This window comes from Xiphophorus hellerii, chromosome 14, assembly GCF_003331165.1.
Source record: "Xiphophorus hellerii strain 12219 chromosome 14, Xiphophorus_hellerii-4.1, whole genome shotgun sequence".
NCBI lineage: Eukaryota > Metazoa > Chordata > Actinopteri > Cyprinodontiformes > Poeciliidae > Xiphophorus > Xiphophorus hellerii.
In genome coordinates this window covers 19,445,947-19,469,780 of record NC_045685.1, presented here as the reverse complement: position 1 = coordinate 19,469,780, position 23,834 = coordinate 19,445,947, and the positions used below count along the sequence as shown (strand labels likewise).

The 23,834-nt window shown below is 37.8% G+C and overlaps 3 protein-coding genes and 1 non-coding gene across 7 annotated transcripts in view; 1 reads left to right on the top strand and 3 right to left on the bottom strand.

The window, feature by feature from the left end:
- Nucleotides 1–316: 316 nt before the first annotated feature.
- On the bottom strand, nt 317–6,400 carry larp7 (La ribonucleoprotein 7, transcriptional regulator). Its single transcript, XM_032584072.1, has 13 exons — nt 6,268–6,400; nt 5,675–5,902; nt 5,494–5,594; nt 5,296–5,379; nt 4,591–4,755; nt 3,738–3,840; nt 3,348–3,650; nt 2,658–2,811; nt 2,421–2,542; nt 2,035–2,147; nt 1,218–1,377; nt 981–1,072; nt 317–687 (listed from the first exon to the last, which is right to left on the bottom strand). The coding sequence occupies exons 2-13, from the start codon at nt 5,874–5,876 to the stop codon at nt 610–612; spliced, it is 1,677 nt and encodes a 558-aa protein (XP_032439963.1). The 5' UTR covers nt 5,877–5,902; nt 6,268–6,400; the 3' UTR covers nt 317–609.
- Nucleotides 6,401–6,466: 66 nt separating this feature from the next.
- Nucleotides 6,467–14,701, bottom strand: LOC116733277 (NACHT, LRR and PYD domains-containing protein 12-like). The gene is made up of 6 exons (XM_032584071.1): nt 14,270–14,701; nt 10,720–12,433; nt 9,795–9,878; nt 9,553–9,636; nt 8,556–8,633; nt 6,467–8,473 (listed from the first exon to the last, which is right to left on the bottom strand). Exons 1-6 carry the CDS (start codon nt 14,577–14,579, stop codon nt 8,155–8,157), a joined length of 2,589 nt encoding a protein of 862 aa, XP_032439962.1. The 5' UTR covers nt 14,580–14,701; the 3' UTR covers nt 6,467–8,154.
- On the top strand, nt 7,003–7,076 carry trnai-aau (transfer RNA isoleucine (anticodon AAU)). The gene has a single exon. It is a non-coding gene; the product is annotated as a tRNA-Ile (tRNA).
- Nucleotides 14,702–14,940: 239 nt separating the features above from the next.
- Nucleotides 14,941–23,834, bottom strand: part of adamtsl3 (ADAMTS-like 3) — a 102,064-nt gene continuing 93,170 nt past the window's right edge. For 3 of the 4 annotated variants that reach the window (XM_032583512.1, XM_032583515.1, XM_032583516.1), the window contains 7 exons: nt 22,762–23,770; nt 22,555–22,682; nt 21,127–21,238; nt 20,026–20,239; nt 19,835–19,944; nt 19,522–19,742; nt 14,941–17,177 (listed from right to left, as the gene is read on the bottom strand). In XM_032583512.1, the coding sequence (XP_032439403.1) occupies nt 17,068–17,177; nt 19,522–19,742; nt 19,835–19,944; nt 20,026–20,239; nt 21,127–21,238; nt 22,555–22,682; nt 22,762–23,770 (1,904 nt within the window). In that variant the 3' untranslated portion in view covers nt 14,941–17,067. The remainder of the gene's footprint in view (nt 17,178–19,521; nt 19,743–19,834; nt 19,945–20,025; nt 20,240–21,126; nt 21,239–22,554; nt 22,683–22,761; nt 23,771–23,834) is intronic. The other variant, XM_032583514.1, reaches the window with a different exon arrangement.

Here is a 23,834-nt window from a genome sequence, read left to right as displayed (position 1 = left end):
AGATGGTATGTTTTTTTAAATTTATTTACTTATGTCTTTGCCAAAGATTTATTTTTGGTAAAGACAGATAGATGTTTGATTAAAAACATCAAAATACTTGAATCAAACCAGTTATTTTCATCCATATGTGCTCTTCAGATACTCAACAAGAAACTTTGACCTTGGTTAGATTAATGAAACTTATAATAGGTTTTGCTTACTGTTACAAAAACAATTACAAGACTGGATACCCATTCTCTACAGATCTTAAACCTACTTTTTTATCACTAAATTAAAACAAAAAGAAATTGAAGTGAAAATTTACAAACCCAGAAACTGAAAGCATGTTATTTCGTTTTATTAAAAAGCAGGTGTTGACTCTACCACGTCTTTACTGGAGAAAATTTCTTAAAAAGAATATTTACACTTATACAGGGCTGCTTTGAAAAAACACTGATATAGCAACAAAAAAAAAAAAAAAAATTGAACCATCTTTAACCCTAGCAGCATCCTGGTTTATGACAAGGGCTCCAGTGCGACCACAAAAATGACACATAGGGCACAATTGGACAATTCTACTTGAGCCAAGTACTCATCAGTGAAAACTTGGAGTGGTAAACCTTGGGGAACTCAGTCTTCTTCAAAGCGGATGTGCTTGTTGGCCTCCTTGGCTCGGGCAATGATGATTTTCTCAGCTTTGGATATGAGCTGCAAAGTGACAAAGTAATGAAAATGAAATGAAAGATCAGAAAAAGCCCTGAAAGATGTACTACTTGTAGGGTATGAGATACATTGTGTGGAGCCGTAACACTAGAAATGGAACAATTAAAATCTTGGAAAAGCTTCTACGAGTAGACAGAGCCGGCCTGAGGCATAAGCAAACTAAGCCACTGCGTTGGGATTTTAATCTTTCCCTTGTGTTTCGGTTTGTTCATGAACACATCTCAGCAAATTATAGCCAATTATCCCTGATTTAAAAAAAAAAAATTGTTTAGCTTCACCTTTTCTGTGCCTCGCTTCTTCTCCCTGGGACGATTCAGTTTGACTTGGCGGTCCACTAAAATCTTCTGCCAGTACCGCTGTTCGTGGCCACCTTTAACATAAGATTAAACAGAGTATCCAAAATAGAATAAAAAAAAAAACCCACTCAGAACAAGTACATCTTTAAGCAATCTCAAAATGCTTAAACATGATATGTAAATTTCTCTCTCTGCATATTAAGGAGGAAACTTTCTGACCTTTAAGAATCTCAAGCTTCCAGCTGTGTTCCTTCAGCAGCTGCTCTTTAGCGTTGCTGATGGCGGTAGCGTCCTCCGGTGTGTGGAAACGGACGTGACATTCAACATCTCCATCCAAAATGTCAACATAAGCAACTGGAGATACTTTGGACAGAGCATCCTGTGCCAACATCAATAAGAGAGAATAAGAGATAAAGTAACATAAAATTACACCGGTGCATCTTATAAATAAGATCATCAAAAGTGAATATTTCACTTAATTATTTTTCAGACAGTCATATTTCAACTGTATATTTCTGTAACTTAATGATTTTGGCTTAGAGCTCATGGAAAATATTAAGATTTACTTTCTCACAAAATTGAAATGAGAAGTAAAAAAAAGTAACTAAACAATATTACTCAAATTGACCGTCAAAAGTTATTGACAGTTTCAACAAGAAAGGTAAGCCACAAAATATAATTGCTAAAGAAAAAAGCCAATTACAGACTGCTTCATCTAGGTGTATCGATGGAAAGTTGAGTGGAAGAAAAACGATACAAATATTCAGCCTGCACAGCATGGTGAAACAGAAAATATTCACCATGTAAAGTGATGTAATATTTTAGCTTTTTGTATTTTCATTATCAGAAAGGAATGCTTGCAACATATTACTGTGAATAAATCTAAACACTTTCTTCACTTTTTGAAATAAGTCACAGAAAAACCTTAAAACTCCAACAAAATTCTAACTTATTGCAGAGCATCCATGTGAAAAGTAAGTAAATCATCCACTTTTTGAATTTTAGAAGCTAGTTAAGATCATTGCGGCTACTGTACTTTGATGATCTTCCTCGCTGGTAACGGTTTGCTGTCTGTAATCTTCACGATGACGCCACTGACAAACTGCGGACCCTGTTTAGTTTCTTTTTCCGCTTTGTTGCTCATATCAACTGAAAGAGGGGAGAAGAATAGAAAATTCAACAATAACGCAGTAGAGCTCGTTCTGACAGACTTTTTTTCATTTAGCAAGAGGTCCAAACATTCCAGAAAAAGACTTGATTTATGGTCAGAAATGTGACAACTGCACCATCTATCCTGCCTAGCCATTCCTGCAAATGTGGAAATGACCAGTACAGTGGACGTTTTGGGGGTTTTATGCAATTTGCCAACAATATGCCAAAAATAACTAATCAGTTTCAAAACAGCCTAAAATCCAAAATCACCGTTTCCATCCTGAGCTGCGTCGTCATCCTTGTGATTAATCTTGCTGATGCATTTCTTCAGGGACGCCATGCTGCGCTTCTGTAGGACCAGATACTCTTCTTTCAGCTCAACCCACTCCTTCCTTCAAATAGACAAACAGACGTTAAAAGAACAATGCTGTGATGAAATCCAGCAGGGGCTTTACTATATTGAACCAGTGTCGATGCAAACGAATGAAAAAGGGATGTAGGGCCTACTTTGATAGAACACGTAACGGGATGACTTCCTCTCCAATTTTCAGCTTCTCTTTGTGCTTCTTTTTTCTCTTCCTCTTTGCCTTCACAGTCATGTCATCTCTGTTTTCTTTCCCCTTTTCCGTATTTCCCTCTGTGTCGCTTTTACTGGGCAGATCTGTGATGGGGAATAACACAATAAACAGCCAAGGATTTATTAGGCATGTGATTATAATGATATCACTGTTTACACTTGTCATTTCCTTAAAAAAGGACAAATTAACTCAATGTGGGTCATTCATTTGTCTAGTTGATCACTGTCACGCAATTGAATTGAGGTGTGAAGAATGACCAGGTACCAGCTATTTTTAATTACAAAAAAAGAGAGATATAACTGTAAACGCCAGAAATTATTATAGTATATTTCTATAACTTCATGATTTTTTCTCAGAGCTCAAGGAATATTTTAAAATGTACTTTCTCGCAAAATTAAAATGTGAAATAAAACACATTTTAAAGACAGAAGTGTTATTCAACTTGACAGTTGTCCTGATGACAATTAATGACAACTTCCGCAAGGAGGGTCAATCACAAAAGATTATTGGCAAACTGATGGAAGGTTGAGTGGAAGGAAAAAAGTGTGGTACGAAAAAACACGTACATGGACAAGACATACCTAGAGTATAAGAGAGAATGAAATGAGTGAATACTTACTCGTGCTGGCTTCATCTTCCTCCTTATGCCCAGTTTCACTTTCACTGGTTTTCCTAATCTTAGAGGGAACGTCACTCTCTGATCCCTCTGCAGTCTGTGACCGTCGCCGTTTCTTCTCTGATAATTTTCCCGGTGTCTTCTGTGTGCTGCTGGTCTCCGGATCACAATATGCTGTCACGTGCTTCCTCTTGTGCTCCGACGGCTCTGCTTCCATTGCAACCTCTTGGACTTTTTCTGCTGATGCTTTTGCTGCTGTTCCATCCTTCTTTTTTTTCTTCTTGCGCTTTTTCTTCTCCTCCTCCCCTATGGGGTATTACTGCACAGTAAGTGTCATAAAAGTAGCTTTATAATCCATGACATGCTTGCAAAAATTTAAACATTTCAACTTACGTGACTGTGGATTGTCCACAGGAAAAGGAATAGGTTTCCTATTTAACGTTTTGGGGAAAATCCCCGGCTTCCTTGGAGCGTCTTCAGGAGGGTTGTTCAACATCTGTTTCAGAAATAAAAACTTATCACGTGGCTTCTTTTGAAGTGTGTAAGGTTTTTAAATGGCTTAAAATTTCTTATCTTCATCTTAATGTCCCAAAGATTCCACACTCTTTACTAAGAGGACACATATTAACATATATTGGAAACAGTGCAATTTAAATATTTTGTATATCTGATTTCACAATTTCTAGAATCACGCAAAAGAAAAAAGTGTGACGAATGAAATTTAATTTAGCTAGTTTTGGAGAGATAGCCAGCAACTTTGTATGTTAATGCACAGATCACGTCACAAACAACTGACAGCAGTCCAGGTTATGCAGAAAACAACAATAATATACAAACAAGCTTTAAAATGATTTTACCATCACTGTTCAAAGAAATACGGGTTGTTAATGTGGGAAAATACTGTTAAACGTGCTGGCCGTATTTTAATATATACGATTTTCAACAGTGTAGCCCAACAACACTAAAAGAACTTGTTCAGCATAATAAACGGGTTGCCAAGAATGTGGTCTAGAGAGGACTGGACTATCCCATTTATGATATTTTTGGACAGGATACGTCCTCGTTAACACCTGAACTACAACCCCAAATCACAGAGGAGTTGAAAAAGAGGATTCATGGATGCAACATTTTATTTCCCTTTGAGATAAATAATGTGTTTTTAAATCGGATTTCAAGCAACTGATGCATAAAATTCACCAATTTGTTTTCTTTTTTCTTTTTTACACAAAACCCCCCTTAAAATCACCTCAATAGCTTTCTGAGCTTGTTCCTCTTTCTCAAACTCGACAAAGGCAAATCCTTTAGAGTCACCGGTGCTCCTGTATCTGGGTATGCTGACGTACACCACATTCCCGCACTTTGTAAAAACTCTTTCGATCCAGCTGTGAGTCACGTCCTTCGGTAAAAGTTCCTAGAAGGGGGAAGAGACAATAGAAAAAATGCATAGAGTTTGATAATTGAACTCATCAAAAGAAAAACTACAACATATCATTACGTTAGTGTTTCTGCAATTATCATTCAACGGTGGTTTAAAAACTTTCATTTTTCTATTTTTTTCCTGACAGAGAGATAAAAAAAAAAAAGTCCTTCAGAATGTGCGCCACATGAAGTCAAACTTTCTGAAATTACCGCAATGCTCATAAATGATGAACCACCATTCAGACATATTAAAGAAAAAGAGACTAAAATCAGGGTACATTATCACTAGTTTTTAAGTCCTATTTAATGGATCATGTACAAAATGGAGAGTTGTAGAATGGAGGCTGCAGAGATCCACAACTCAGGAAAGAATCTAATAGAACTGTCATCTATTCTTAAAGGATGAGCAGAAAGAAAGCCATTGCTGAAAGAAAGTCATAAAAAGTCTTGGTTGCAGTTTTCAACGAGCCATTTAAAGAAGGAGCTCTGGTAAAACCCGTCAGAGGTTGCAGAGGAAGAAAATGTGTTTTACCACATAGACCGTCCGGCTGTCGACGTTATTTGGTGGGTTTCCAAGCGGATGTTTACGTCTTACTTTAGTTCCTTCGAGGTTAATCTGAAACAAAAACATTATTTGTTTTTATGCGTCACTGATATGTTTGAGCCCTAGAAGCTCGAATTAGAAAAATAGTGCAAAACATGTGATAATTATTTGGAGCAAAAGCCGTACCTGCACTACGGATGAATTCTTTAGGGCTCTGGCGATCAGCTTAGTGTCAGTCGTCAGCTTCTTCATGCGACTGAAGTTCGTCAGCACAGATATGTCAACATCTGCAACCAAAGTGTGGTGCAAAGTTTAATGTAGTCTCAATTTTATGTTTACATTTTCAGTCTTGTTACTAGACCCTTACATCCACTGTCGGACTCGTCGATGAGCTTTTTCAGAAAGCGGTCCTTGTGCAGGTTGACTTCTCCAAACCAGAACTCCACCTGCCTCTTAATGTCGGTGAGGAGCTGCTTGACACGGGATCTCTTCTTTTTTTCTGTCTCCTTGCTACTGTCACTGGGTTTTGTTGCTCCATCATCCCCTGCTTCCTTCTCTGTCTTCATCATGATTAATGTGGGGCAGCAGAGTGGTGCTTTAACACAAAAACAATGTTAGAGGGCAGAGGTAAGAGGGTTTCTGAACTTTTCTATCTCTGTAAAGCCAGATGACTCAGTCATCTGATCACAAAAAACAATAGCATGCCCCAAGCCTTTTCCAGCACCTGTAGAAAATAAATGGGCCAGATTACGAAAGATTCTGAATTAGGTTAATCTTGTTTAACTTATAAGTAACTCATTAGCTGTTAGGGTAATTATTTGTTAGTTTTGGCAACTTTGTGACGTTAATGAATGAAAACTCGCGAGTGGCGACAGATTCAAAATACTCCAGTCTTAAAATGCTTTTCTAAACAAGTCATTCCACATTCATTTAAATTACACACTTTCCCGTAGACCTCACCTTGTTTGAGGAGTTTAACCCGATGATAAATACAAAAATAGGCTTAAATCAGAGCTAGCTCCAGGAACACAACACAAGCAGCCCGTTCGGACATGGCGCACAGTTATTTCGTCAGAGGAACCAGTTAAGTTTCCGGTTAGGGATTTCAAAATAAATGTCCAAGCTTACTATCTCGGGTGGTTGTAACAATTTTATTAATTAAATAATGATGTACATGCCAAAAATAAATAAATAAATACATACAATAAAATAACAAACAGCAGAAAGAAAAAAGGATAATATAATACGAAACATGAAATACCGTACTGCGGCTCTGAGTCAAAGTTTCACACCTTAAGCAAACCATTCGTGTATTTGATGAAAGCAAACAAAAATGTTACTCATGGCTTTTGGTTTAAATATCCCGACCCAATATTAGTGGCCGTCATTTGGCCACCCATTTGAAAACTTCTTAGAGGCACCCAGGTCAAAAACAATGAAAACAGTGTATTCACACAACTTTCCCTACAATCTGATTTAATTTGAGAAATGAGTAAAAGCACATCCGGTCGATGGGGAGGGAGCAGAGGTGCTGTTACTTTCAGGGAAATGTTGATATTTGGAAAACAGCATTAAGAAAACGATCCTGCTGGGGATCTGGCGCAGAAACAATAAACAACAAAATAGAACACAAACCCATGAATAGCTATATGGCTAGGTATATATGTCTATGTTAGGGACCGGCCGGATATACGGGGCCGGTTAGCTCAGTTGGTTAGAGCGTGGTGCTAATAACGCCAAGGTCGCGGGTTCGATCCCCGTACGGGCCACATTCTTTTTCAGTAAATACTTTTCCATTGAGGTATTTCTGAATGTAGTTTGCGTCTTCCCCCTGGTTTGGTTGGCTTATAAATGATGCTTATAATCTTTCCCCTCAATCAAAAATTACATTGCTCATGCATAACATCACTCTCACCTCCCTGAAGTCAAAATGAAGTTGCTTGTAAAAAAGTTAGTACACCCCATACATGACCTTTAGCAGCAGTGACCTGAAGTAGTCATTTAAAAAAATTTTGTCACATCATTGTGGGGGATTTTTGGACTGCTCTTCTTTCAACATCACTTCTTTCCTTGCATACCCCAGTTTAGGTCATATATTGACAGAAGGGCTTATTTTTGATTATATGGTAATTTGGTATGTAGAGGAGGTCATAGTTAATTTAAGGAGTCACAAAATGTTGCTGTATGAGAATGACAATTCATCAAGTTCAGCCATAATACTTGGCAGTTGGTATAAGGTGTTTGCTCATACGCTCTGTATGGTTTTCTCTAAATTTGGTTCTGTGACTCAAGTTTTGTGATTCATTCAGATGCAACTTTGAAAACCAAAAATTGGTAGTACTGTAATCTTTTAAAACATTTTCCTCCTAACAATCCCTCCAAATAAGTTACACTTGTTCTGTCTTTTTCTAATTATGTTGTCTTGAACTTTAACATTTTTTATACTTACTGAAGCTTGTTGAATCTAATCTGGGTCTACATGTAGGCCTATAGAGACATTTAAATGAAATGTGTGTTATTACCTAATTGCTACTTTTCATTCTTAATCCCATGAAAGTAGCAAGGATGTGCTTACTTTTCCACATAGCTTTGCTTCAATGGTTTTTCTTTCTAAACACCAAGGGGATTTTTAATGTGTATTTTTGTAAACGATTTTAGAATCTGGGAAACTTTCCATTGTGACTGTGTATTGCTCCAATCCTATCTGGGTCATTTTGGCACATAAAAATTGTGGTTTTAGTGTTAATCATTAAAAGAGAAAATAATGACGTTGTTCCGTGTGCCATTCATTTTCCTTCTTTAGTCTTTCATGAAACAATTAGCAGGAAACAAAACGTTCTCACGTCTTCAGAGATTTAAAAGGCTGTCAAATTTTTGGAGTTTCTTGCACATATCATCGTCCGTGCAGGACTCTATCCGGCTCTTAATAAGCTGCGACAGTTGACTGTAGAAGGTCTTTGCCCAGTGGAGCTCCAGACAGCCACTTGACACGTTACAAACTTTGTGGAGTACCGTCAGTAGCTTCTCATTGCTGCTGACCTGGCAGCGCCTAAAAACCCAATCCCCCCACTCTTGCCACATTTGTTCATCTGTAAAATGTACTGTGATGCTCTCCTGGTTGCACAGGCTCTCCGACTCGGTCTCATACAAGTCGTTCCATATGACCCTGAAAGAAGAAGAGGAAATAAAAGAAAAAGCTTTAGAGTTCTGTACATTGAAGAGGAAAAAAAAGTTAAGCTCAAACTTACACAATTGTTTGCAGTGGATCAGGCGTCAAATCAGCGAGTGACAGCAGACCTCTGTGACTAACTCGGTTACCCTCCATCCTGTGGGAACAAATTATTAATTCATAGGTATTCATACACTTTTATGTTGTTTAAGTTTTTTCACATTATAGCAGCGCATTCCTGTGTATTTTACTGTGATTTTCTTTTATGATAAACCAACACAAAGCATTGCATAATTCACAATTTTCCATTTTTTAGTACAAATAGAAACTGCAAACGATATTGTGCCCAATTAGGCCCTGATGCCCCCTCAATAAAATCGAGTCACTCGATTAGTAAAGAGAATCTGCCTGTATGTAATTTAATCTGAGGATAATCCAGTCGTTTTGTGAAGGCATCAGAAGTTTGTTAGAGAAGATTAGTGAACAAACATAATCTTGAAGACCAAATAACACACCAGACAGGTCAAGGATGAAGTGGTGGACAAATTTAAAGGAGGGTTAAGTTATCTAAAAAAAAGACGGAGTGCTATTTGTTTCATTATCTGAACATGGGGAGACTATGGCACACTGAAACCTATCAGGATTCTGGTTAAATTTACAGGTCAGACAAGGACAGTTTTCAGATTGTTTAAAAACCATGTAAGTTTTCCTTCCATGTCACATTTGTCCTCCATTTTGTGCTGGTTTATCACTTGAAATCGCAATGAAATACAGTAAAATGTGGAAAAAGAAAAAATCAAAGATGTATGAATACTTTTTCAAGGCACTGTTAGCTACATGAAGTTTTAAATAGATCAGTAGAAACAACATGCAGATTCTGTTCCCTTTTCTCTGCGTCTCTTTGGCTATTAAAAAAATATTCAATATTTTAATTGGACAGAAAAAAAACAGAAGTTAGGGAAAAACAAGCCGTTACACGACATGCAATAGGATATTTCTCATTCTGTTAATCCGCTTTCACTTCTCTAAAATGCTTTGCATCATATTGTGTTTCAACCCTACAAGTTTTGCCGTACCACAATTCTTGAACTTTTTTTTTCACCCGAATCGAAGTGCAAAGAGCTTGTAGTTCATCGTCACCGATGTTTGTCCATCCGAGCCTAAAAAAAAAGAACAGAAAGAGTGACATTGTTTGAGTGAGACCCTGTTAATGAATTAATTCAGTCAGAAAAGTTTTTGTTAGTGGTTACTGTTTGAAATTATGAGAAAATTAATTCAGATATAGTAGTGAGCCGTGTCTGGATGAATGAAATCTTACCCAAGATAGGCGAGGTTTTCTGAGATCTTCACCACATCTGCAATGACCTGAACCGCATCCATGTCTAAATTATTTTCTCCAAGCCTTTGGAATAAAGAGAGTTCGTTAGTGGAGTAGCAAGTGTACATGTTTTGACATGTGGAAGTAAATATAATGCCTTGCAAAACACATTCTGACCCCTTAAACATTTTCACTTTTTTGTCATATTGTAACCACAAACTTTAAGGTATTTTGTTGGAACTTTGTGTGACAGAACAAAACAAAATATTGCATGTGAAATGGAAGGAGAATGGAAGGAAAATGGTAGTCAAAAGGTTTTATGAATAAAAAGTGGGATATGTTTTTTATTGTGCCCCCTCTTCTCTGATTACCCTTAACCAAATCTAGTGCAGTCATCAGTGGTAGTCTAATAAGTTTGATTTATGTTTTTCAGAGCTCTGCCGTGTCTCCTGTAAACTTTCTTCTTGCTTCTCTTCCACAGAGGCAATGTTTGTGGTATGCACAAGTATTGGTTGCTCTGTCTACAGCTCAGGATATTGTTATATAAGCTAACTTTGCATTTAACTTCCCCAAAACAATTTGGATTTTGTGGCCTCTCAGCTGTGTTCCTTGATCTTTATGCTAATTCTTACTCGCTAATGTTCCCCAACAAATATCTGAGTCCTTCCCAGGGGAGCTCAATTCATACTGACTATAAATTACACACAGAAGTACCAATAACTGATAAGGTGACTTCTGAATACTTTGAATAATTGGTTCTACTGGAGTTTACCTGGTAGTGTCAGAAAAAAAGGGGGTTGAAAATAAATTCAAGGGGTTTTCTGGGATCTGAATGTGGCAAAAAGTGGAAAACTTCAAGGGGGAAAAGATGCATTTTCAAAACCTTCAGCAGTTGCAGGTGAGCTAAATTTCACCTGGCACTCACCACAGTCTCTGACATCTATGCAGAAATGGTTGAATGTTGCTCAGAGAGTCACAGTTCACTCCAGTCGCTGTAAGATCCAGTTCTGATAGTATTTTGCCTTCTGTGAGGGTTAGGAAATACTTTATGGCATTATGGTCCATTTGAGCAAGTGTTTCGTCGCTGACATTTACTCTAAGTAATTCTGGGAGCACTGGTAGGGTCATTGAGGGGTCCTGTTGCTCAAACAAACAATGTAAGCAGTTCAGAATATGGGCTCCGTTCTCACAAAGCATTGCGAGATCTGTTGTGATCTTCTGACGGTACATCTCTACTTTTTCCTTCTGGCAATGAAGTCCCACTTGTCTTGACAGAAAATTAGAATTTCGATCTGAGAGGATTCCAGACAGGAAGCGGCTGAAGAGGTCCAAGTGTCCATTGTTTTGGTTGTCACTGCTCTGCATTGCATCAGGCAATGGTTGATCCGTCACAGCGCAGTAAAGAGCAGCAAAGAACTCCTGAACAGTGAGGTGGGCAAAGGAGAAAACCTCTTCAGTGCAGCCGGGCTCTTGTGCAACTGTCGTATCAAGGAAGGTACTAATCATGCTGCATCCCTCTAGCCCAGCCACATCTTGGTCGCTGCTGTAGAAGAGTGTTTGATGCTCCATTAGCTTCTTAAAGGCAAGTCGACCCAGCTTCAACACAATATCAGACAGCTGCTGGTTGGTTTTTACTCCTTGGTCTTCAGGACACGTCTTAGTTCTGGACTGGGTGTGAGAACGAAGCAAAGCCACCAGATATTGCACGTAAATATCCGTCATGGTCTTTGGGCTTTCCCCACAAAGATCTTTGCTCTCATTGAGGATGCAGCACACAATGGAGCAGAAAGCAGGAATATAGCATAGTGTCAGCATTAGTTCATTTGCTGACACCATTGAAAACATTCTGTCAGCCACAGTAGCATCCTGGAAATACCTCAGGAAGAAGTCTTGAACTTCATTTATGGAGAATCCGGCAATAAGCACATAGCGGTCGATGCATCCAACAGGGATGTGGTTGATAGCTGTAGGCCGGCTTGTGAGCATGACAGAGGCATTGGGTAGCAGCTCACCCTGCAACAAACTCCCCAAAATTTCATTCACCTCTGCATCCTCCTCTGGCTCAGACACAAATACGTCAACGTCGCAGCTCCGGTAGTGTCTGAACTCGTCAAATCCATCCAGGATAATTAGGAGTTTGTCATCGTTAGCTAAGATGTAGTCCAGTTCTTTAGAAAGGTGCCTATTCTTACGAAGTACCAACTCTCTGAAGTTTGTGGGCTTGTCAATAAGATTTAAATCTCTAAAGCTCATGTGAATAACAAAGTCAAATCCCAGGTGGTCCTTGTTCTGCCCAAAATCAAAGAGAATTTTCTGCACCAGAACTGTTTTGCCAATTCCCGCCACCCCTGTCACCAGCACTTTCTTTATTGGACGTTTTTCATTTGTTCTCGAAAACAGTTCAGCTGGTGCAATTTTCCTTTGCAGCCCTGATTTATGTTGTAGAGACAATCTCTTTTGTCCAAAAGCCAGCACCTCGTGTCTCTTAATCTCTAAGGCCTGGTGTCCGTCCATTAATAGGAGGTTGACGTAATGTTCAGAAAAGAGGATTTTGTCTCCATGCCTACTATTGTAGAAAAGCATGCTCTCACTCCTGCGCCTCAGGACATCTTTGTGCTTTTGTTGCATCTTCTTGTACTCTGCAGTGGCAAAAAAGGTAAATTGTAAATTTGATTAATTGCTATGGAGGCATTTGGTGCAAAAGTATTAGAGATTGTAAAGTCACAGAGAAAACTTATGAGTTTTGTAATAATATATTCAGTTTTCAGTCTTTAAGAAATACAAAACAGTTTCGCCTCTTCAAATTCATAAGTAGACAAATTATGTTCTTAGAGTCACAGTTTAAAAAAAACCTTACATTACATCTACAGTTTTGCCCCACTTGAAACAAAACAAATAAATCCACATCCAAATGACTTATCACTCACAGACACAAAACCACTTTCACACCTTCAGTAAATCTGTAGAGCAGGCACACAGATTCTGTTGTGCAAGTCACAAAATACAAAATTCCTGCTCTAATAGTTTTGCACCACTTGGTCCAGCACATTTGGAGCAAAATTAATTAACACACTTGTATTAACATCTTCACACAGAAACAGGTTTTATCAGATTTTTTTTCCAGTGAATGCAAAGTGAATGGCAGTGAATGGCCGAAACCCTGGCATAATAAACAAAAAAAAATGAAGGCTTGAAAACTTCAGTCTGTGTGTAATTCATCTATTTCACTTGAGCTACTGAAATAAATGAGCTTTTCAATAATATTCTAATTTATTACGCTATAATTTTAATGTGATATTAAAGTACAAGCTTTGCTTCGACTTAGATAAAGAAAATGTTAATGTAGAGAATAACTGGTGATAAGAAAACGGGGCCGATTAAAGGCAACAGTTTTTTAAAATTAAAATGAGTTGAGAAGTTAATTGAAAGAACCGTGTAAAGTCACAAACAATGTGTGTTAAATGGTATGTGATTGCTGAAGTTTTACCAGCTATTTGTTTGCCCAATACTAACAACCAATTTGGACCTGAAAGGGTATCAACCAAACAAATGGACATTAGTACAATGAAATGTACTGTATGTAATGTAATGTAATGTAATGTAATGTAACCTCAAATTACATTATTTTGTAATTTGAGGTTTTTGAAATTCAATGATTTAGTTGATTATAATATTTTGTTGGTTATGTATAAGGCACACCTAAAAACATTACCCTTAAACATCCAAAAAAATTTTGAAAAGAGAGAGAGTGGTTATAACCTTAAGGGGACACAGATTTTTAAGAAACCTAAATTCAGAACTTGTTTGAAAGAACGATGTACTTCGATACAAGGAGTCAAACTGTGGAACGACCTGCAAAACGATGTTAAAAATGCTAAATCATTACACATGTTTAAAAGAATGTTAAAGATTGTTTTTTTGAAGAAGTATGAAATAGTATAAAGTCATAGTATAGTATTGTTCAGTTGAGATTGATGATTGACCTTGTTTCTTTGTTCTTCCTTTGTTTTCTTTTTTTGTCACATAAGACAAATCAAAAAAATTTTAGTGTTTTTTTTTTTTTTTTGTTTGTTTGTTTTTTTTGTTGTTTTGATCCATAGTTGAGAAAAAGGGGCAGATATTATAAGATTATTTTCTTCTTTCTGCTACCTTTCATTTCATTTTTTTTTAAATTATTTTATTTTTTTCTTTGTATTAAAAATTTTTTTATTTGTATTGAATGAAATGAATAAAAAAAAAAAAAAAAAAATCTGTTAGTTGCCTTTTCTAAAAAATAGAATCAGCATGTTTTCTTTTACAGAAAACAAAAGTGAAGGCTAACCACATAAGGTAGTAAGTAGCAGCTTTAGTGCATGCACCCCATGTTAATTATATTTAAATAAAGGTTTTAAGCTACATTTCAGCTTATTCAGAACTAGGAAAAATCATTGTATATCACGTCACTTCACATTTTCCCAGTTAAAAATTTCCCAAACCTGAGGTTGGAACTTGAGGTGCATTCTTGGAGAGCTGCCGATGACTTCTAACAGACAAGAAAACTTTCGCTGCTTCCTCCCCTTTGCACTCCAGGATATCCAACACCTTCCGTACTCTGGCCCGGGGCCCCGGCTGACACAGCACTTCCTCCCGGTCATCCCGAGTGAAGGCTTTCTGATCCACTAGCTCTTCTATCAGGGAGTCGATCTGTCCTTCCAGTTCATCCACCAGGGAAACACGCAGCACTCTCACTGCAGTCAGGCAGGAGTTGGAAGCGTCGATTTCCACCATGGCTGATGTGAAAAGCATCCGCGGGACAGCCCGGTTCTAATCATCTGATGATTGCTGTTTCTGATTAAGCTGGTGTGTTGATATTTCCTCAACTGTCTGAGAGACAGATGGCTGGATATTTTAAACAGCAGAAATAGGAAGTAGAAGTACCTCTGACATAATGAATGTGAAAATGATGACAGCAACATGATGAAAGACCTGTTTATCCGGTTTATGGTTTTTTTTGTGTTGTTGTTTTTAAAAGCTGATCTGATGCATATGTTTTGGATCAGGGTTCAAGGTAAGCCAGGTAAAACTTTTTCTGCTCTAAAATTCACTTGAACTCAATCATGCAGACACGATTTTTATTGTTAGAAGAGAGAGAGACACACACTCAAACTTTAAAAAGGAACGTATTTTTGCTTTATTTTGCAACAAAATAATAAGTAACACATAGAGTCACCAGCAGAGGTTCCCCCTGCATGCACAAGAATACAATCAGTGGGAATAAATCAACGTCATAAAGCAACAACCCAGAAAAAAAAATGTAGATGAAAGCTCATGAAAATAAATAATACAAAAAAATGAACAAAAATATGTACACAACTTAAGACCATGAGCAACATTTAGTGACGTTTTTCTCTAGTTACATAAAAAAATATCCACACCTCATTCAATGACCCAGCAGTTCCTGCCGAGCCCCTGTAAATGATGATTCATTTTGTATCCACAAAGCTAAAAGTGCAAACCCTGCTCATCAACAACTTCTATGAAACTGTGGTTAACTATTAACAGTTTCTACAAGTTCCCATCAGTAATAACCAGCAACACTTCACATTATTGACATGTCAGTGTGACGTCATTTTCAAATGTCCACAAATTAAGAGTGAAACCTGATTAAGAGTTCACAAATGTTAGGTACTTTTCAGAAAAAGTGAAATCCGTTAACTTGTTTGTATGAGATACAGGACCCTTCGCATTTATTAGCACTCCAGTTGAAGAAGTGCAACGTGTAAATTGAAAACCATTTATTTGTTTATTGCTCTGATTATTGATGTAGACATGTTCCGAGTGGTAGTTATTTGTTTTTCATAGTTTTTTGATATCTTTTCTTACTTACTGTGATCAAAACAAACATTTTTTTCTTGCCTTTCCCATTTTGAAGAGTGCACAATAGTAGTATTGTCATTTTTGTACTTCAGAGACAGGAAATATTTGGCCATTATTTAAAAACTACCTAGACATGTAAATAAACTCAAAGTAGACACTTAAAAAATGTTTCAAAAACTTATTCTTAAATTGATATGGGTGCTACCTAGTGATTTTCTCAAACACCTTTATTTCAAAACAGAAAAAAATGTACTCAAATTAAAAGTTGGAATTTTTTTTATCAGCTAAATTTCACGTCTTTTCCGATGTAGCCAATAAACACGGAGGGTGCTGTAAGAAGGGAATTTCTATGTTTAGACAAACACTTTAGTGGTTAAAGGAACATTTTGAACAACTTTTCATGAAAACATATAAACAATTTTACTCTAAGAATAAAATAAAGAAAAAACAACTTTGCAAGCCATGTTTTTAACAAGGACTTTGATGAGTTAATAGTGCAAAATACGTGTATTTTGTCTTGAAAAACATTTGTTCGCTTTAGTCCCATGTATAGCCCTTAGTGCAAACCTCTGCAGGGGATCACTTTTTATTGCTCTACTTTCTATTTTGCAGGATTCACATGAAATCCTGCTAACAGATGGTCACCCAAAAAGATAGAAAGGGTTATAATTTAATTCACAGATGGTTGAAACTAATTACATTGTCATATATTTGCTTTATTTCCAATTTATTAGAAGCATCACTCTGTTTTATTTTTAAACAAAAGCATCCTCACATTAAGTTGACAAGACAGCATACCACTTAAGCTAATCAGTAAGCTAATGGGTTTGCTGGTAATTCTTGACAGTGAGGTAATATAAAAAGTTAAATATAAAGACAGTTGTGTGAAAACTGGTGGTCTGTATAAAATCAGCCGTATTTCCATTGCTTGTCTTTGGTGCAGTAAGAAAATTCATTAAACTGACAACAGTTTAATCACTGGGTGGATGGGTCATTAGTCAGTGCATCGCTGTCTGCAGTTCCTCTTTCAGGGACAATGTTATCACCTCCTATTGCCATTTTTCACAATAGCAATAGGAGGTTTGCACAACTTCAGAGGAAATCTGTTAGTGTGACCTTTACCATTTTAAAAAACAGACAAAAGTAGGAAGAGTTGAAACTGAAGCTTTCATTTAAGGCCGTCCATCTTTCGTAAGCTTTCAAATTCAAACCAAGCACATGACATCCTCAAGGCGGAATAGTCACCCTCACTCTGGGCATGAGACAAACATTCCTCACCCACTCAGCAACTCTCATCTGAGACGGACCACAGAAGAAACGGCTGTGGGTGTCGAGTTCCCCCCATTTTAGGACCAATCCAATCCCCCCGACCTGTCCGAGTTCTCCACACGCCTCGTCCCACCACGTCCCCCGTCCCTCAGGTTTTCCTGCAGGAGTGGCAGCAGCGGCTCTTGAATTGCTGCAGGGGGCAGAGCTCCAGCTGGCGGACCCTCTCGCAGTACCTCGTGCTGTCACGGCACTCCTCTGCTGGAATACACAGCGGAAAACAATTATTGCTCATCATTACGCAATCAGGAGCAGCAGGAAAGACTTAAGTTTACGTACAGTTTCAGCTGCTAGAGCGAGGTCAGTTTGAGTACTTTTTTCCAGTAAAGAGTGAAGTAATCATTTTAAAACTGCATTTTACATTTCTACATAACAGGTTCTTTGAAAAAAGAAGCTGGGGAATAAAATATTTCTTCTTGCCACTTTTCACTAATGATCTGAAATAATTTCATTTTACTCTCGGTTTTGAAATTGTTTATTTGACCTTTCTCTTTCCAGGGTTGATTGATAACATAGCAGCCAACTATGAGTCTGTTTTATCCAATCCAACAACAGGTTTTGTCAGAATCGTTGCTTCTGACAAAACCAAAGTCAGAAGCAGGTGGAAACGTGAAATCTGCCTCGATCCTGAATTATCGAAGAAACAGAAGCAGATAACGATTATAACAAAGCCTTGCAGGTGGCACAAGCAAGAAGAGAAACCGTGGAACAGTGATAAACAGCCAAGAGTGGTTGAAAAGAAGAGGATCAAATACTGAGCAGCAATAGGTGAGAGAATAACACAAAGCTTAGCACCAAAATGTCTAATCACCCAACAGAATCCAAGTTTCAATCTGACCCAAACTTTCCACAGACAAGATAGGAAGCTGATGTGGATGTTCAGAAAAATCCAAGAATCAGCAAAACTTAAGTCTGTTATGAAGTGGAACCTGCTGGAACACAAGTGTCCTCTACTGGGGGAAGAACGTTTGACCTCAACGTAAAACTATCAAACTTTTCAAGCTAATGAAAATTAGCTTGAAATTTCAGCTACCTACATGAACAAATACTGAGGAAACCAAGACAAACATTGAGCTATTAGGCCACAGAGACAAGTAGTGCTGTATATTTCAAGTACACTGGGGTGGCAGTGCGATGAGGAGGGAAAGTTTTGTCACCAGTGTAAAATACACAAAGTGAAGGGAACAATTACAACTCAAATCAGCAAATAAATTTCTGAAACCCAGAGCACAATGATCCCCAAAACACATCAAAACTGGTTTTGAAGTAGATCAAGTTAGCTAACAGCTAACTCTGAAAAATGTAAAAACTATGTTTCAAAGCTGGATTGATACCAGAAAACCAACAAATGCAAATTTATGCAACCAATCAACAGCAAAAAGCTACTCAATAATTTGCTAGATGTTTGTTGGTGTCTATAAAAAGCATTCGGTTGAGATGACTGGAGAAACTCATACAACCAGTTGTTGTTTGCAAAATTCATTGAAAGTATTTAATTTAAAACCATCATTTCAAGGCCCTGAAGTCCAAGCGTCTCTTCTGAATACAACATACGTTGGCATTTACAGTTCCTGTCAGAAATGTAAATGCCAACATATGTGATTTTGAAACATTAAATGATTTTAGGAGTTTCACAAAGTTGACTTTGCATAACTTTGTTATTCTAATATGGATATTCCTGGATATGGATATTCTAACCATATTCTGTGGTTAGAATATCCCTTCTAACCACAGAAGGGATATTCAGAGTCATAAACATAGTTCACAAACTCTTTCTTCTCACTACCATGGTTTATACTCTCAGTGAGAATCTAAAGGGAAACCCCTCACCCCTCCAACAGTTTAATATCAAAATTCCACAGAAAACCTCGTTAAATGTGAAAAAAAATCATGGAAAGTTTGAATTTTTTCATATTTTTTGGACAATTTTATAATAAAGAAAAATGTGACGTATGTTTAGCAACAAGCCCAGTATCTAGTAAATTATAGATTCAGTGGAAAATATGCATAACATTAAAAGTAATTGGTGAACCACTTTTGAGAAGGTACGACAATAAATCATGACAAAATAGCCAAACATTTTGATTATAACCTCTCATCAACCGGTGTTGTCAGTGCAAAGGACGGTAAAAAATGGGGAAATGTGTCTTTTACTGAATTTATGACAAGAAAGTAAGCTAAATACGAATAATATATGGTCCGATTTGGAGATAAATTGCAGAGCAGTAATGATATTCAATATCTGACTTACAAAGAGAACCAGAGGAGATAATTGCTGGAATCATAAATTGAATGACGAGTTAGGGTCCACGGAAACAGAGGCGGAGTTAGGTGTGCCCTGCTTGCAACTGCCCAGCACATGGAGTTTGTGTCTTTCAACATTTTAACAGCTTTAAATCCCACACTGCCATTCAACACTCTGTTTTTATATTTGACCATTTAAAATGACTTTGAACTACATTTAGACTGAGAAAATTACTCTAAAATATTTCACAGCATGTTATCATTCAAAGATTATTAGTAAAAAAATAAAATAAAATCTCACCTCTGCCACAAGACAGCATATTGCAGCGCTGCCAGCTGGAAGGCCGAGGTCTCCACATGCAGTGGTGATCCCGTGTCGTCCTGCCCGTTCGACGGTGTTTGCAGGTCACCTGACGGGATTGGAAACCGTGTCGGCCGCAGGTGGCTGTGCACTGTGTCCATGGCCCCACGTACCAGTAAAGGAAGCACGCATCTGTGGAGCAGTTTCTCACTGAGCTGGGCCTAAAGCGATAAGATAGATACGAGACATTACTTTCTGTTTGATTAAAATCAGTTCTAAGAGAACATAGGCTTGTAACCTGAACTCCGTTTACCTCCTAAAACCTTGACACATCCTATAGGAAACTTTGGTACCATTCGTGTCTTTGCAGTGAACGTGCCGATGCTGCGTTGCCAAACTGGGTCCCACACACCGACCAAGACACTGAAATTACGTAAGATTAAAGTTTTGGCGACTTTCTTGGAAACTAATGAAAAAAAAGATGTGCTACATGGGAATACTCACTAGTCCCCAGGAACTTGTGATCCATCTGGCACAGGGCAAAATGTTGCATAACCTGCTACTAGATGGTTTCTTCCCTTTTCTAAGACAATGCCTGGTTTGTACTTCTCTTAAACTGGCCTCGGGACCCATCGTGCAACGAATACGTCTAGACTGGGATCCCCCACCGCAGGAGGCAGAGCATGGCGCCCATGTATCCACACGCCATCTAGCCAAGCTGAAAGGAAAATAGAAAATTTACAGATTGCTTGCACTTCTTTTTTTCAAAAATTTGTCCCAAGTATATGTTTATATGCACAAAGGAAACAAATGAAGAGTAAACATAATATTTTCTACCTAGAAAACCGTGTGCTTAACAAACTGTACCTCCATGTTCTATTACAATCTTTACTGTATAATAATTTTGAAGGAGCTGGATTGTATGTAATTGGCTCTGGATCTCAATATATGAGTCTGGAAAAGCTTGACTTGTGGTGCTTTATGATATTTATGTTGAACTGATTCTGTGTTATAAACTTTAGCTGAAAATTTGAAGTTCAGTAAACTGAACTGGAGTAATTGAACTAAAAATGAATGGCATTAAAGCAAACTGAACTGAACTCCACTGGATTGAATTGAATTGATTATAAATTTATTGAAGTTCATTGACATGAAATGAATGGAACTGAAATGAGCTAAATTAAATTGGGTTTAATTGAACTGAACTACACTGAATTCATATAATTTGAACTTAATTGAATTTGACTAACTGAACTGAATTAAAATGAATTGATTTAAATTGAAATAACTACATGAGATGAAGTGAACTGAAGTGGAGTGAACTGAAAGAAAATCATTTTGAACTGAACTGAAACAAATTTGATTCAATTTAATTCCAAAGTATTGTTTTCATGTTTTAGTAACTATATAAATGTATTTTCAGCGTCCGTCCATCATATAATCATTTAATCTAAGGAAATTAAATCGAAATGAAATAAGCTGAACTAACTTATATTGAACCGATTGAATTCAATTTAAAAGTAGAGCACTTAACAAAATTGAGGTCAATTAATGTGAATTAAATTGACAAGAAAGTCACACAAACATGTAGTAACAGTAACCGACCTGAGGGGGCAGCCTTGTCCTGTGCAAAGGCCGTCTGACTGGCTGCTGTTTGTCCTCTCAACACAACCATCGTCAGTGTTGTTACCACGGAAACAGCTTCTTTCTTTACTACCTGGACAAATAATTAAACAGATTGAGATTTATTTTTTAAAGATCTACAAACCTGAAAGCAACAAACAGAACTAAGAATGTTATATGGAATGTAAAGTTTCTTATTTCTTTTAATTGAAAACAATTCAACTTTATCTTTTTAACTCTTATATTTTTAATCTCTGACAGTCAGAGACAGCATTTTCTAAAATTCTTCTGGAAGCTGCTCCTACCCCCATCACCTCCACCACTGTCTTCTTTAAAAAGCTCCTGAAAACCCCAATTACACCGCCTTTAATAGAATTTGAAGTAAAATATAAGGAAAATAAGGCTGAGCCATTTTTAAGCACTTTTAGACCTCTTTATCCCTTCCATTTAGATTAGCTGGACGGGATATGCCGAGTTGATCTTCTTTGATACATTGCCTGGAATCTGTAATTGCTACCGCATGCGGAGGAAGAGTTCAGCAAAGTCAGAAAATCCTCAGTGGCGGCGCTTTGATGAGGATTCAGTAATTTTGTGACTGATCTTGCTTTTCAGAAGACAAAGGTCCACGCAGTTCAGAGACGACCCAAATTCTGACATGAAACCGGACATTCCCCATCACCGACTCAGCCAGATGTTAAGTGAAAGCTCAGTCAACGTGCGTGTCTGTGATCGCTCTTGTGTCTGTGCGTTTCTCAGCTGGAAGAAAGCTTTCCCAGAACCTCTAAGCCTGAACCACAAAAGAACAACACACATTACTGTAAACTGGACTACATTAATCTAGAAGAGTACAAACTGGACCTGACATTATGCCAATACTGACCTTATTATTTGTTTTCTTGGTTTCCAAAACTGTTCAGAGCAAAGTCAGAGTGATGGTTTTAGATATCCTTCTAGCACAAAAGTCCTATTAAGTTTGATTGTGTTGGAAAGGAACCTTTCAAGGGTCTTGCTACGCAGAATTTAGGAGAAAAAAAAACAACCAAAATAAAAGAAAAAGCTTGAAAAATTTTCAGATTGGGTTTCTGCAAATTTCCAAAGGTTCTAGTCAACTTTAAACCAACATATACATTGCAAATATAAATTTTCACTGTGATTATAGAAGTTGTCAGGCTTGAATTGGAAATGACAAAGGACAGATGGACAGAAGTTTTATATGATTAAGTACTCTAATCATTGTAATTCAATTGTGTTGCTGCTATCTTTTTATTTTCACAGTCATTCAGAAAAAAAAGCAGAGAGAGCAACTGTTTCCAACCAAAGCTTGGCTGTTTGTCGCATAAAAAAGTCAACTATTCATAGAAATTGTTTCTCTTTCCTGTGTGTAAATTAAAATCCAAAAAAGGCCTTTACTTGTAATCCGCAGCCAAGATGACAAAGATGTACTTCCATGACCATTTTTGGCAGTGCATGTGTACAGACCCTCGTCTTCTTTACCTGGAGACTGGATCTTCAGTGAGCCAGAGGCTGAAAGGCCAACTCTGTATTAAAAAAAAGACAAAATATCTGCAGCTTGCTGTAAAACTTGCATAAAAATTCCAAGTGAAAGTTAGTTCATACCTGTTATCAAAGTGCAACTCATTTCCATTTTTTGTCCACATTAGAGATGGTTGAGGGTTCCTGACAGGGTGACACCTCAACTCCAAAGAGGCAACTGGTTTCCGCAAGAAAACCGGTGTCCCAACATGAAAGATGACCTCAGACTGAGGCGATACAATGATCTTTTTAGGCCGTTGTATAAACTCTGGACGCCCAGCTCTTGAAATGTGGGTTTTGAGGTTTGGCTTGTAAAGGATTGGTCCATTTGTGGAGGATTCTGCACCATCTGATGGGTGAACGGTAGATTCATTGGCGTCTCCTTGTGTCACTGCAATTTCACTAAGGAACTCCATGATAAAATGTTCCCCTTGTTGTTCTCCAAAGCCTTCAGAGAGATTGCGTATGATCTCATCTAACTTGGTGCTGTCGGTAACAAGCATAGCCGGAACTGGAGAATCAGCGTTTGTCCTATCATTCTCCAGAGTCAACTTGTTCTTTTCACTTGAGTAAGGCTTGTCAGCAAGGTATTTTTTATTGTGGTAATAACCTTTAAGCTCCAGCATGCGCTCTACAAGGCTGTCATATTTATTGAGGGGTATGGGTAGCTCCTGTGTTGTGCCACTAGTTGAGGTTATACCTGGACGCATAGTCTTGTGTTGCCTACTTTTATTCACCCATGACTCAGGAACTGCAAGCTTTTTCTTGCTGCCAAGGATGTGTAGGACAAAATGTTCTCGTGCAGAGCCTGCAGTGCACGTGTAGACTCCAGCATCGGTTGGACGGACCTGCTGAATCTTCAAAAATCCTTGGGATTTTATGGGAAACTGAGAGCGGTTCACCAGGGGTTTCCCTTCTTTAAGCCACTGAATGTGGCCCTTACGGATGTTGCGTGTTGGGCAGCGAAGGATTAATGTCGTCCAGGGCATGAGGTATGCATAACCACCGACAACCAGCTGCAACTTCTTGGACTTCTTCCACTGGATGTAAACTTTCCTCTGGCCAAGTATGGTGGCATCAGGTTTCGGGGAATCTGAGATGTAATTTGAAAATCGCATTAGTATTTCTATAGAGTTTTGGGTGAGAATTATGTTATC